Here is a 13,102-nt window from a genome sequence, read left to right on the forward strand (position 1 = left end):
TCTCTTCTGGTCTCTCTCTCTCTCTACTGTCCTGCACTCTCTTCTGGTCTCTCTCTCTCTACTGTCCTACTCTCTCTTCTGGTCTCTCTCTCTACTAACCTACTCTCTCTTCTGGTCTCTCTCTCTCTACTAACCTACTCTCTCTTCTGGTCTCTTTCTCTATACTATCCTACTCTCTCCTCTCCCTCTTTCACTTTCAGCTTTCTGAGTTTTCTCTGGTTCCTTTTATAAACGGATCAATAGAAAGAGAGCCAGAGAGAGAATGGAGAGAGAGGGGGGTGTAGAAAGAGAGAGGGGGTGGAGAGAGGGGGGGAGAGAGGAGGGGGTGGAAAGAAAGGGGGTGGAATAGAGAGGGAAATGGAGAGAGAGGTTAGATGGAGAGATAGGAGGGGAGGTGGAGAGAGAGGGAGATGGAGAGAGAGGGGAGATGGAGAGAGAGGGATGGAAAGAGAGGGGGATGGAAAGAGAGGGGGTGGAGAGAGTAGATGGATAGAGAGGTATAGTATTCCCTTCATTTTCAGCACCTCTCACAGAAAGCTCATGCCAGTCAGCAGTGAAACAGTTAAACAGTGTGTTTGAGTTATCAGAGCTGTTGCAGCTAGTCTCTGCATAGTGCAGGGATGGAGCGAAGGATGGAGAGAGAGGAAAGAGAGGGAGAGCGACATGGAGAGAGAGAAGAAGCGAGGGAGATAGAAAGGGAAGGATAGTTGTGCTGACTGGACATCTGGCGAGGGCACTAGTGTCATTCTCTCTTTCTTCATCTGTTCTGTCGTTTCCTTGCCTCCCTCCCTCCCTCCATAACCAAGACAACGACATAACCAAGACAACAACATAACCAAGACAACGACATAACCAAGACAACAACATAACCAAGACAACGACATAACCAAGACAACGACATAACCAAGACAACGACATAACCAAGACAACGACATAACCAAGACATCAACATAACCAAGACAACGACATAACCAAGACAACGACATAACCAAGACAACGACATAACCAAGACATCAACATAACCAAGACAACAGCATAACCAAGACAACAGCGTAACCAAGACAACAGCATAACCAAGACAACAGCGTAACCAAGACAACAGCGTAACCAAGACAACAGCGTAACCAAGACAACAATGTAACCAAACCAACAGTGTAACCAAGACAACAATGTAACCCAGACAACAACATAACCCAGACAACACAAACAGAGTGAGAGAGACCACCCAGTACTGTGTATCTCACTTCTAGATGTCAGTCAGATTGGGATAGGTCTGGGAGAGCGTGTGTGTGGGTTTAAATAATTCACTATGCTCGTAGCAGCATGAACATATGACATCTCTGCTGTGGGAAAGTGGGTTTTTATAAGAAGCACTTAGACAGTGTATGTTTGTGTGTGTCTGTGCTAGTGCACTTAGCTCATGATGGATAGATAAGGCAATGAAGGATACTATACTATATTCAACACACACACACACACACACACACACACACACACACACACACACACACACACACACACACACACACACACACACACACACACACACACACACACACACACACACACACACACACACACACACACACACACACACACACACACACACACACACACATACACAGGTTAGGGTCAGGTAAGACTAGACACTAGTTAATGTTAGGGTCAGGTAAGACTAGACACTAGTTAATGTTAGGGTCAGGTAAGACTAGACACTAGTTAATGTTAGGGTCAGGTAAGACTAGACACTAGTTAATGTTAGGGTCAGGTAAGACTAGACACTAGTTAATGTTAGGGTCAGGTAAGACTAGACACTAGTTAATGTTAGGGTCAGGTAAGACTAGACACTAGTTAATGTTAGGGTCAGGTAAGACTAGACACTAGTTAATGTTAGGGTCAGGTAAGACTAGACACTAGTTAATGTTAGGGTCAGGTAAGACTAGACACTAGTTAATGTTAGGGTCAGGTAAGACTAGACACTAGTTAATGTTAGGGTCAGGTAAGACTAGACACTAGTTAATGTTAGGGTCAGGTAAGACTAGACACTAGTTAATGTTAGGGTCAGGTAAGACTAGACACTAGTTAATGTTAGGGTCAGGTAAGACTAGACACTAGTTAATGTTAGGGTCAGGTAAGACTAGACACTAGTTAATGTTAGGGTCAGGTAAGACTAGACACTAGTTAATGTTAGGGTCAGGTAAGACTAGACACTAGTTAATGTTAGGGTCACTAGTTAATGTAAGACTAGACACTAGTTAATGTTAGGGTCAGGTAAGACTAGACACTAGTTAATGTTAGGGTCAGGTAAGACTAGACACTAGTTAATGTTAGGGTCAGGTAAGACTAGACACTAGTTAATGTTAGGGTCAGGTAAGACTAGACACTAGTTAATGTTAGGGTCAGGTAAGACTAGACACTAGTTAATGTTAGGGTCAGGTAAGACTAGACACTAGTTAATGTTAGGGTCAGGTAAGACTAGACACTAGTTAATGTTAGGGTCAGGTAAGACTAGACACTAGTTAATGTTAGGGTCAGGTAAGACTAGACACTAGTTAATGTTAGGGTCAGGTAAGACTAGACACTAGTTAATGTTAGGGTCAGGTAAGACTAGACACTAGTTAATGTTAGGGTCAGGTAAGACTAGACACTAGTTAATGTTAGGGTCAGGTAAGACTAGACACTAGTTAATGTTAGGGTCAGGTAAGACTAGACACTAGTTAATGTTAGGGTCAGGTAAGACTAGACACTAGTTAATGTTAGGGTCAGGTAAGACTAGACACTAGTTAATGTTAGGGTCAGGTAAGACTAGACACTAGTTAATGTTAGGGTCAGGTAAGACTAGACACTAGTTAATGTTAGGGTCAGGTAAGACTAGACACTAGTTAATGTTAGGGTCAGGTAAGACTAGACACTAGTTAATGTTAGGGTCAGGTAAGACTAGACACTAGTTAATGTTAGGGTCAGGTAAGACTAGACACTAGTTAATGTTAGGGTCAGGTAAGACTAGACACTAGTTAATGTTAGGGTCAGGTAAGACTAGACACTAGTTAATGTTAGGGTCAGGTAAGACTAGACACTAGTTAATGTTAGGGTCAGGTAAGACTAGACACTAGTTAATGTTAGGGTCAGGTAAGACTAGACACTAGTTAATGTTAGGGTCAGGTAAGACACTAGAATGTTAGGGTCACTAGTTAATGTTAGGGTCAGGTAAGACTAGACACTAGTTAATGTTAGGGTCAGGTAAGACTAGACACTAGTTAATGTTAGGGTCAGGTAAGACTAGACACTAGTTAATGTTAGGGACTCAGGTAAGACTAGACACTAGTTAATGTTAGGGTCAGGTAAGACTAGACACTAGTTAATGTTAGGGTCAGGTAAGACTAGACACTAGTTAATGTTAGGGTCAGGTAAGACTAGACACTAGTTAATGTTAGGGTCAGGTAAGACTAGACACTAGTTAATGTTAGGGTCAGGTAAGACTAGACACTAGTTAATGTTAGGTTATGTTAGGTCAGGTAAGACTAGACACTAGTTAATGTTAGGGTCAGGTAAGACTAGACACTAGTTAATGTTAGGGTCAGGTAAGACTAGACACTAGTTAATGTTAGGGTCAGGTAAGACTAGACACTAGTTAATGTTAGGGTCAGGTAAGACTAGACACTAGTTAATGTTAGGGTCAGGTAAGACTAGACACTAGTTAATGTTAGGGTCAGGTAAGACTAGACACTAGTTAATGTTAGGGTCAGGTAAGACTAGACACTAGTTAATGTTAGGGTCAGGTAAGACTAGACACTAGTTAATGTTAGGGTCAGGTAAGACTAGACACTAGTTAATGTTAGGGTCAGGTAAGACTAGACACTAGTTAATGTTAGGGTCAGGTAAGACTAATAGTTAATGTTAGGTCAGGTAAGACTAGACACTAGTTAATGTTAGGGTCAGGTAAGACTAGACACTAGTTAATGTTAGGGTCAGGTAAGACTAGACACTAGTTAATGTTAGGGTCAGGTAAGACTAGACACTAGTTAATGTTAGGGTCAGGCAAGACTAGACACTAGTTAAGACTAGACACTAGTTAATGTTAGGGTCAGGTAAGACTAGACACTAGTTAATGTTAGGGTCAGGTAAGACTAGACACTAGTTAATGTTAGGGTCAGGTAAGACTAGACACTAGTTAATGTTAGGGTCAGGTAAGACTAGACACTAGTTAATGTTAGGGTCAGGTAAGACTAGACACTAGTTAATGTTAGGGTCAGGTAAGACTAGACACTAGTTAATGTTAGGGTCAGGTAAGACTAGACACTAGTTAATGTTAGGGTCAGGTAAGACTAGACACTAGTTAATGTTAGGGTCAGGTAAGACTAGACACTAGTTAATGTTAGGGTCAGGTAAGACTAGACACTAGTTAATGTTAGGGTCAGGTAAGACTAGACACTAGTTAATGTTAGGGTCAGGTAAGACTAGACACTAGTTAATGTTAGGGTCAGGTAAGACTAGACACTAGTTAATGTTAGGGTCAGGTAAGACTAGACACTAGTTAATGTTAGGGTCAGGTAAGGACACTAGTTAATGTTAGGGTCAGGTAAGACTAGACACTAGTTAATGTTAGGGTCAGGTAAGACTAGACACTAGTTAATGTTAGGGTCAGGTAAGACTAGACACTAGTTAATGTTAGGGTCAGGTAAGACTAGACACTAGTTAATGTTAGGGTCAGGTAAGACTAGACACTAGTTAATGTTAGGGTCAGGTAAGACTAGACACTAGTTAATGTTAGGGTCAGGTAAGACTAGACACTAGTTAATGTTAGGGTCAGGTAAGACTAGACACTAGTTAATGTTAGGGTCAGGTAAGACTAGACACTAGTTAATGTTAGGGTCAGGTAAGACTAGACACTAGTTAATGTTAGGGTCAGGTAAGACTAGACACTAGTTAATGTTAGGGTCAGGTAAGACTAGACACTAGTTAATGTTAGGGTCAGGTAAGACTAGACACTAGTTAATGTTAGGGTCAGGTAAGACTAGACACTAGTTAATGTTAGGGTCAGGTAAGACTAGACACTAGTTAATGTTAGGGTCAGGTAAGTTAATGTTAGGGTCAGGTAAGACTAGACACTAGTTAATGTTAGGGTCAGGTAAGACTAGACACTAGTTAATGTTAGGGTCAGGTAAGACTAGACACTAGTTAATGTTAGGGTCAGGTAAGACTAGACACTAGTTAATGTTAGGGTCAGGTAAGACTAGACACTAGTTAATGTTAGGGTCAGGTAAGACTAGACACTAGTTAATGTTAGGGTCAGGTAAGACTAGACACTAGTTAATGTTAGGGTCAGGTAAGACTAGACACTAGTTAATGTTAGGGTCAGGTAAGACTAGACACTAGTTAATGTTAGGGTCAGGTAAGACTAGACACTAGTTAATGTTAGGGTCAGGTAAGACTAGACACTAGTTAATGTTAGGGTCAGGTAAGACTAGACACTAGTTAATGTTAGGGTCAGGTAAGACTAGACACTAGTTAATGTTAGGGTCAGGTAAGACTAGACACTAGTTAATGTTAGGGTCAGGTAAGACTAGACAATGTTAGGGTCTAGTTAATGTTAGGGTCAGGTAAGACTAGACACTAGTTAATGTTAGGGTCAGGTAAGACTAGACACTAGTTAATAAGTTAGGTTAGTCAGGTAAGACTAGACACTAGTTAATGTTAGGGTCAGGTAAGACTAGACACTAGTTAATGTTAGGGTCAGGTAAGACTAGACACTAGTTAATGTTAGGGTCAGGTAAGACTAGACACTAGTTAATGTTAGGGTCAGGTAAGACTAGACACTAGTTAATGTTAGGGTCAGGTAAGACTAGACACTAGTTAATGTTAGGGTCAGGTAAGACTAGACACTAGTTAATGTTAGGGTCAGGTAAGACTAGACACTAGTTAATGTTAGGGTCAGGTAAGACTAGACACTAGTTAATGTTAGGGTCAGGTAAGACTAGACACTAGTTAATGTTAGGGTCAGGTAAGACTAGACACTAGTTAATGTTAGGGTCAGGTAAGACTAGACACTAGTTAATGTTAGGGTCAGGTAAGACTAGACACTAGTTAATGTTAGGGTCAGGTAAGACTAGACACTAGTTAATGTTAGGGTCAGGTAAGACTAGACACTAGTTAATGTTAGGGTCAGGTAAGACTAGACACTAGTTAATGTTAGGGTCAGGTAAGACTAGACACTAGTTAATGTTAGGGTCAGGTAAGACTAGACACTAGTTAATGTTAGGGTCAGGTAAGACTAGACACTAGTTAATGTTAGGGTCAGGTAAGACTAGACACTAGTTAATGTTAGGGTCAGGTAAGACTAGACACTAGTTAATGTTAGGGTCAGGTAAGACTAGACACTAGTTAATGTTAGGGTCAGGTAAGACTAGACACTAGTTAATGTTAGGGTCAGGTAAGACTAGACACTAGTTAATGTTAGGGTCAGGTAAGACTAGACACTAGTTAATGTTAGGGTCAGGTAAGACTAGACACTAGTTAATGTTAGGGTCAGGTAAGACTAGACACTAGTTAATGTTAGGGTCAGGTAAGACTAGACACACTAGTTAATGTTAGGGTCAGGTAAGACTAGACACTAGTTAATGTTAGGGTCAGGTAAGACTAGACACTAGTTAATGTTAGGGTCAGGTAAGACTAGACACTAGTTAATGTTAGGGTCAGGTAAGACTAGACACTAGTTAATGTTAGGGTCAGGTAAGACTAGACACTAGTTAATGTTAGGGGTAAGACTAGACACTAGTTAATGTTAGGGTCAGGTAAGACAGGTAAGACTAGACAGACACTAGTTAATGTTAGGGTCAGGTAAGACTAGACACTAGTTAATGTTAGGGTCAGGTAAGACTAGACACTAGTTAATGTTAGGGTCAGGTAAGACTAGACACTAGTTAATGTTAGGGTCAGGTAAGACTAGACACTAGTTAATGTTAGGGTCAGGTAAGACTAGACACTAGTTAATGTTAGGGTCAGGTAAGACTAGACACTAGTTAATGTTAGGGTCAGGTAAGACTAGACACTAGTTAATGTTAGGTTAGGGTCAGGTAAGACTAGACACTAGTTAATGTTAGGGTCAGGTAAGACTAGACACTAGTTAATGTTAGGGTCAGGTAAGACTAGACACTAGTTAATGTTAGGGTCAGGTAAGACTAGACACTAGTTAATGTTAGGGTCAGGTAAGACTAGACACTAGTTAATGTTAGGGTCAGGTAAGACTAGACACTAGTTAATGTTAGGGTCAGGTAAGACTAGACACTAGTTAATGTTAGGGTCAGGTAAGACTAGACACTAGTTAATGTTAGGGTCAGGTAAGACTAGACACTAGTTAATGTTAGGGTCAGGTAAGACTAGACACTAGTTAATGTTAGGGTCAGGTAAGACTAGACACTAGTTAATGTTAGGGTCAGGTAAGACTAGACACTAGTTAATGTTAGGGTCAGGTAAGACTAGACACTAGTTAATGTTAGGGTCAGGTAAGACTAGACACTAGTTAATGTTAGGGTCAGGTAAGACTAGACACTACTAGTTAATGTTAGGGTCAGGTAAGACTAGACACTAGTTAATGTTAGGGTCAGGTAAGACTAGACACTAGTTAATGTTAGGGTCAGGTAAGACTAGACACTAGTTAATGTTAGGGTCAGGTAAGACTAGACACTAGTTAATGTTAGGGTCAGGTAAGACTAGACACTAGTTAATGTTAGGGTCAGGTAAGACTAGACACTAGTTAATGTTAGGGTCAGGTAAGACTAGACACTAGTTAATGTTAGGGTCAGGTAAGACTAGACACTAGTTAATGTTAGGGTCAGGTAAGACTAGACACTAGTTAATGTTAGGGTCAGGTAAGACTAGACACTAGTTAATGTTAGGGTCAGGTAAGACTAGACACTAGTTAATGTTAGGGTCAGGTAAGACTAGACACTAGTTAATGTTAGGGTCAGGTAAGACTAGACACTAGTTAATGTTAGGGTCAGGTAAGACTAGACACTAGTTAATGTTAGGGTCAGGTAAGACTAGACACTAGTTAATGTTAGGGTCAGGTAAGACTAGACACTAGTTAATGTTAGGGTCAGGTAAGACTAGACACTAGTTAATGTTAGGGTCAGGTAAGACTAGACACTAGTTAATGTTAGGGTCAGGTAAGACTAGACACTAGTTAATGTTAGGGTCAGGTAAGACTAGACACTAGTTAATGTTAGGGTCAGGTAAGACTAGACACTAGTTAATGTTAGGGTCAGGTAAGACTAGACACTAGTTAATGTTAGGGTCAGGTAAGACTAGACACTAGTTAATGTTAGGGTCAGGTAAGACTAGACACTAGTTAATGTTAGGGTCAGGTAAGACTAGACACTAGTTAATGTTAGGGTCAGGTAAGACTAGACACTAGTTAATGTTAGGGTCAGGTAAGACTAGACACTAGTTAATGTTAGGGTCAGGTAAGACTAGACACTAGTTAATGTTAGGGTCAGGTAAGACTAGACACTAGTTAATGTTAGGGTCAGGTAAGACTAGACACTAGTTAATGTTAGGGTCAGGTAAGACTAGACACTAGTTAATGTTAGGGTCAGGTAAGACTAGACACTAGTTAATGTTAGGGTCAGGTAAGACTAGACACTAGTTAATGTTAGGGTCAGGTAAGACTAGACACTAGTTAATGTTAGGGTCAGGTAAGACTAGACACTAGTTAATGTTAGGGTCAGGTAAGACTAGACACTAGTTAATGTTAGGGTCAGGTAAGACTAGACACTAGTTAATGTTAGGGTCAGGTAAGACTAGACACTAGTTAATGTTAGGGTCAGGTAAGACTAGACACTAGTTAATGTTAGGGTCAGGTAAGACTAGACACTAGTTAATGTTAGGGTCAGGTAAGACTAGACACTAGTTAATGTTAGGGTCAGGTAAGACTAGACACTAGTTAATGTTAGGGTCAGGTAAGACTAGACACTAGTTAATGTTAGGGTCAGGTAAGACTAGACACTAGTTAATGTTAGGGTCAGGTAAGACTAGACACTAGTTAATGTTAGGGTCAGGTAAGACTAGACACTAGTTAATGTTAGGGTCAGGTAAGACTAGACACTAGTTAATGTTAGGGTCAGGTAAGACTAGACACTAGTTAATGTTAGGGTCAGGTAAGACTAGACACTAGTTAATGTTAGGGTCAGGTAAGACTAGACACTAGTTAATGTTAGGGTCAGGTAAGACTAGACACTAGTTAATGTTAGGGTCAGGTAAGACTAGACACTAGTTAATGTTAGGGTCAGGTAAGACTAGACACTAGTTAATGTTAGGGTCAGGTAAGACTAGACACTAGTTAATGTTAGGGTCAGGTAAGACTAGACACTAGTTAATGTTAGGGTCAGGTAAGACTAGACACTAGTTAATGTTAGGGTCAGGTAAGTGGTTAACATCTAAATATTGCACTACTTCTAGTGTTTCTACCTGGCCCTTAGCGACGGCATCACCTGGCTCTTGGCGACCGCAATACTTGGCCCTTAGCAACTGCAAAACCTGGCCCTTCGTGACCGCATTACCTGGCCCTTAGTGACGGCATCATCTGGCTCTTGGCGACCGCAATACTTGGCCCTTAGCAACTGCAAAACCTGGCCCTTAGCGACCGCATTACCTGGCCCTTAGCGACGGCAGCACCTGGCCCTTAGCGACGGCATCACCTGGCCCTTAGCGACGGCAGCACCTGGCCCTTAGCGACGGCAGCACCTGGCCCTTAGCGACGGCATCACCTGGCCCTTAGCGACGGCAGCACCTGGCCCTTAGCGACGGCAGCACCTGGCCCTTAGCGACGGCAGCACCTGGCCCTTAGCGACGGCAGCACCTGGCCCTTAGCGACGGCAGCACCTGGCCCTTAGCGACGGCAGCACCTGGCCCTTAGCGACGGCAGCACCTGGCCCTTAGCGACGGCAGCACCTGACCTTTATCGACCACATTATGGACAGAGGTTTCCATTAGAACCAGAACCTTCTCAACACATGGATGATCACACACACACACACACACACACACACACACACACACACACACACACACACACACACACACACACACACACACACACACACACACACACACACACACTGCAAATGTCAGATCTGAGGACTCTTGAGTGTGTTTTGTGAGCAACATGGCTAAATATTATTGTAATTTCTGAGTGAAATTGACATGTGTGCAGGATTTCAATCCAGCCCTGCATTAAATCACACCAGATACACTTCCTCCAATATGTGAGTATTGGTGACGGTGGCTGATAACTACTTTGTGTACACACACACACACACACACACACACACACACACACACACACACACACACACACACACACACACACACACACACACACACACACACACACACACACACACACACACACACACACACACACACACACACACACACACACACACACACACCATGCCTATATGTTGTGTGTTGCTGGAGCATCTAAGGTTACACACTCAGGACATGGACTCTCTCACCCCCCCCCCTCACAGGAGACAGAGAAACACAGATAGGAGAGGTGTGTGTGTGGGGGGGGGACACTCTAATCTTCACTCTGTCCTGTAATTGTTTTGGGATTACAACATTATCATTGTGTGTTGCTGTGATATTTTAATTATCTCCCCTCTAACATAACACCTGCTGCTGTAATCTGTGGTTTGTGAGGGCTTACAACATTATCACTCACAGAGATCTGTGCTGCCCTAGCAAGCAAAAAAAGGCCAGTAACTGCTCATCTGGTTCGAGAATGAGTTCATGTCATTTTTGCAACATTAAATACGTGCTTAATCACGCGGACAAGTATCCTGCCTCTGTTGTAATTGTGTTCAGGAGTAAATGGGGGTCATGTCAACAGTAACGGTAAATAAAAACTAACTTTCTCAGTTCCACACTATGAATAGTTACTGCCTTTTTGCTTGGTAGGGCAGTATAGGTGTTGGTGTTATATGACACTGCAATAGAAGTGAACTTGCTATTTACTTCGTCGTCCGTTCGTCCGCCCCCCTAACAGCAGCGTCCCCTCCAGAAGTCCTATGCCGCCTCTCTGTGTCGTGAGTCTCACTGGAAGTGCCTCCTCTTGACTCTTCTCATGTACGGGTGTTTCGCCATGCTGGGTTGGTGTGCAGTCTGCCGTGTGCCTGTCCTGGGCTCCGGGGAGCACGTGGTCGTCTCGGCTACGGCTGCCACTACCGCCACCTCCTCTGGCTTGCCTCAACTACACCTTGACAGGTTAGTGTGTGTTACGTTTACTTCAGTCGTCTCCCACTACCCTAAAAAAAGAAAATACAGCGAATCTTCAAGAAATGTTCTTCAGGGAATCTTGCTTTTCTAATTTGACCCTTTTGTGTTTTATGTTAATTGTCTCTTCTGTTGCTTTGTTTATCGCTCTTATGGTTTTGTTTTTACTGCTGTAAATAAGTGTTAGTGGGGTTTAAAATACACTTTAAATAAAGTTAAATACACATTTAAATAAAGTTAAATACACTTCAAATACAGTTAACTTTATTTAAATACACTTTACATGAAGATAAATTCTCTTTTAAATAAAGTTATATTCTCTTTTAAATGAAGTTAAATTCTCTTTTAAATAAAGTTAAATACACATTTAATTAAAGTTAAATACACTTCAAATACAGTTAACTTTATTTAAATACACTTTACATGAAGATAAATTCTCTTTTAAATAAAGTTATATTCTCTTTTAAATAAAGTTCAATTCTCTTTTAAATCAAGTTAAATAGACTTTAAATAAAGTTTATTACACTTTAAATAAAGTTTATTACACTTTAAATAAAGTAAAATACACTTTAAATAAAGTTACATTATCTTTTAAATAAAGTTAGATTCAAGTTGAATTGTGTTTGTATCCTCCATCCAGTTCAAGAGGCTATCTGTACATTCCTAAAAGCCTCTGCATTTACTGCGGTCTCTGCAGAAGTCATGGCATTCACACTTCCAACATTTGGGTGGCGCACGGCGATGCGGTACAGAGCTCAGTTTGGCCTCTGTCTGCCTCCAGAGGCTCCACAATTCCGTCACACCATCCATATGGAGCCTCCGAACTTTTAAATAAAGTTTGATTGTGTTTGTATGAACATGACCTTTCTCTCTCTTTCTCCCTCCTCTAACTTCTCTTCCTTTCTCCCCCTCCCCCCTCCTCTCTCTCTCCCTCCCCTCCTCCGCCTCTCTCTCTCTCTCCCTCCTCTCTCTCCTCCCCCTCCCCTCCTCTCTCTCTCTCTCCCCCTCCTCCTCCTCTCTCCCTCCCCCTCCTCTCTCTCTCTCTCTCTCTCTCTCTCTCTCTCTCTCTCTCTCTCTCCCTCCCTCCTCCTCTCTCTCTCTCCTCCCCCTCCTCTCTCTCCCTCCCCCTCCTCTCTCTCTCTCCCTCCCCCTCCTCTCTCTCACTCTCTACCCCTCCCCCTCCTCTCTCTCTCTCTCCCCTCTCTCTCTCTCTCCCCCATCCTCTCTCCCCCTCCCCTCTCATCTCTCTCTCTCCCCCTCCCCCTCCTCTCTCTCTCTCTCCCCCTCCCCTCTCTCTCTCTCTCCCCCTCCTCTCTCTCTCTCCCCCTCCCCCTCCTCTCTCTCTCACTCTCTCCCCCTTCTCTCTCTCCCTCCCTCCTCTCTCTCTCTCCCTCCCCCTCTCTCTCTCTCCCCCTCTCTCTCTCCCCCCCTCTCTCTCTCCCCCCCTCCTCTCTCTCTCCCCCTCCTCTCTCTCTCCCTCCCTCCTCCTCTCTCTCTCTCTCTCCCCCCCCTCCTCCTCTCTCTCTCCCCCCCCCTCCTCCTCTCTCTCCCCCTCCCCCTCCTCTCTCTCTCTCTCCCTCCCCTCCTCTCTCTCTCTCCCTCCCCCCTCCTCCTCCTCTCTCTCCCTCCCCCTCCTCTCTCTCTCTCCCCCCTCCCCCTCCTCTCTCTCTCTCCTCCCCCTCCCCCTCCTCTCTCTCTCTCCCTCCCCCTCCTCTCTCTCCTCTCTCCCCCTCCCCCCTCTCTCTCTCTCCCCTCTCTCTCTCTCTCTCTCTCTCTCTCTCTCTCTCTCTCTCTCTCTCTCTCTCTCTCTCTCTCTCTCTCTCTCCCC

The 13,102-nt window shown here is 43.0% G+C and overlaps 1 protein-coding gene across 1 annotated transcript in view; it reads left to right on the forward strand.

Annotated features, from left to right (window-relative positions):
• The window catches only part of LOC124013874 (transmembrane protein 151B-like), a 49,805-nt gene that overhangs the window by 17,130 nt on the left and 19,573 nt on the right, over positions 1–13,102 (forward strand). Inside the window, exon 2 of the mRNA XM_046328426.1 lies at positions 11,048–11,265. Coding sequence (XP_046184382.1) covers positions 11,126–11,265 — 140 coding nt within the window. The 5' untranslated portion in view covers positions 11,048–11,125. The remainder of the gene's footprint in view (positions 1–11,047; positions 11,266–13,102) is intronic.

The sequence above is a fragment of the Oncorhynchus gorbuscha genome, linkage group LG25 (genome assembly GCF_021184085.1).
Source record: "Oncorhynchus gorbuscha isolate QuinsamMale2020 ecotype Even-year linkage group LG25, OgorEven_v1.0, whole genome shotgun sequence".
In the NCBI taxonomy this organism is placed as follows: domain Eukaryota; kingdom Metazoa; phylum Chordata; class Actinopteri; order Salmoniformes; family Salmonidae; genus Oncorhynchus; species Oncorhynchus gorbuscha.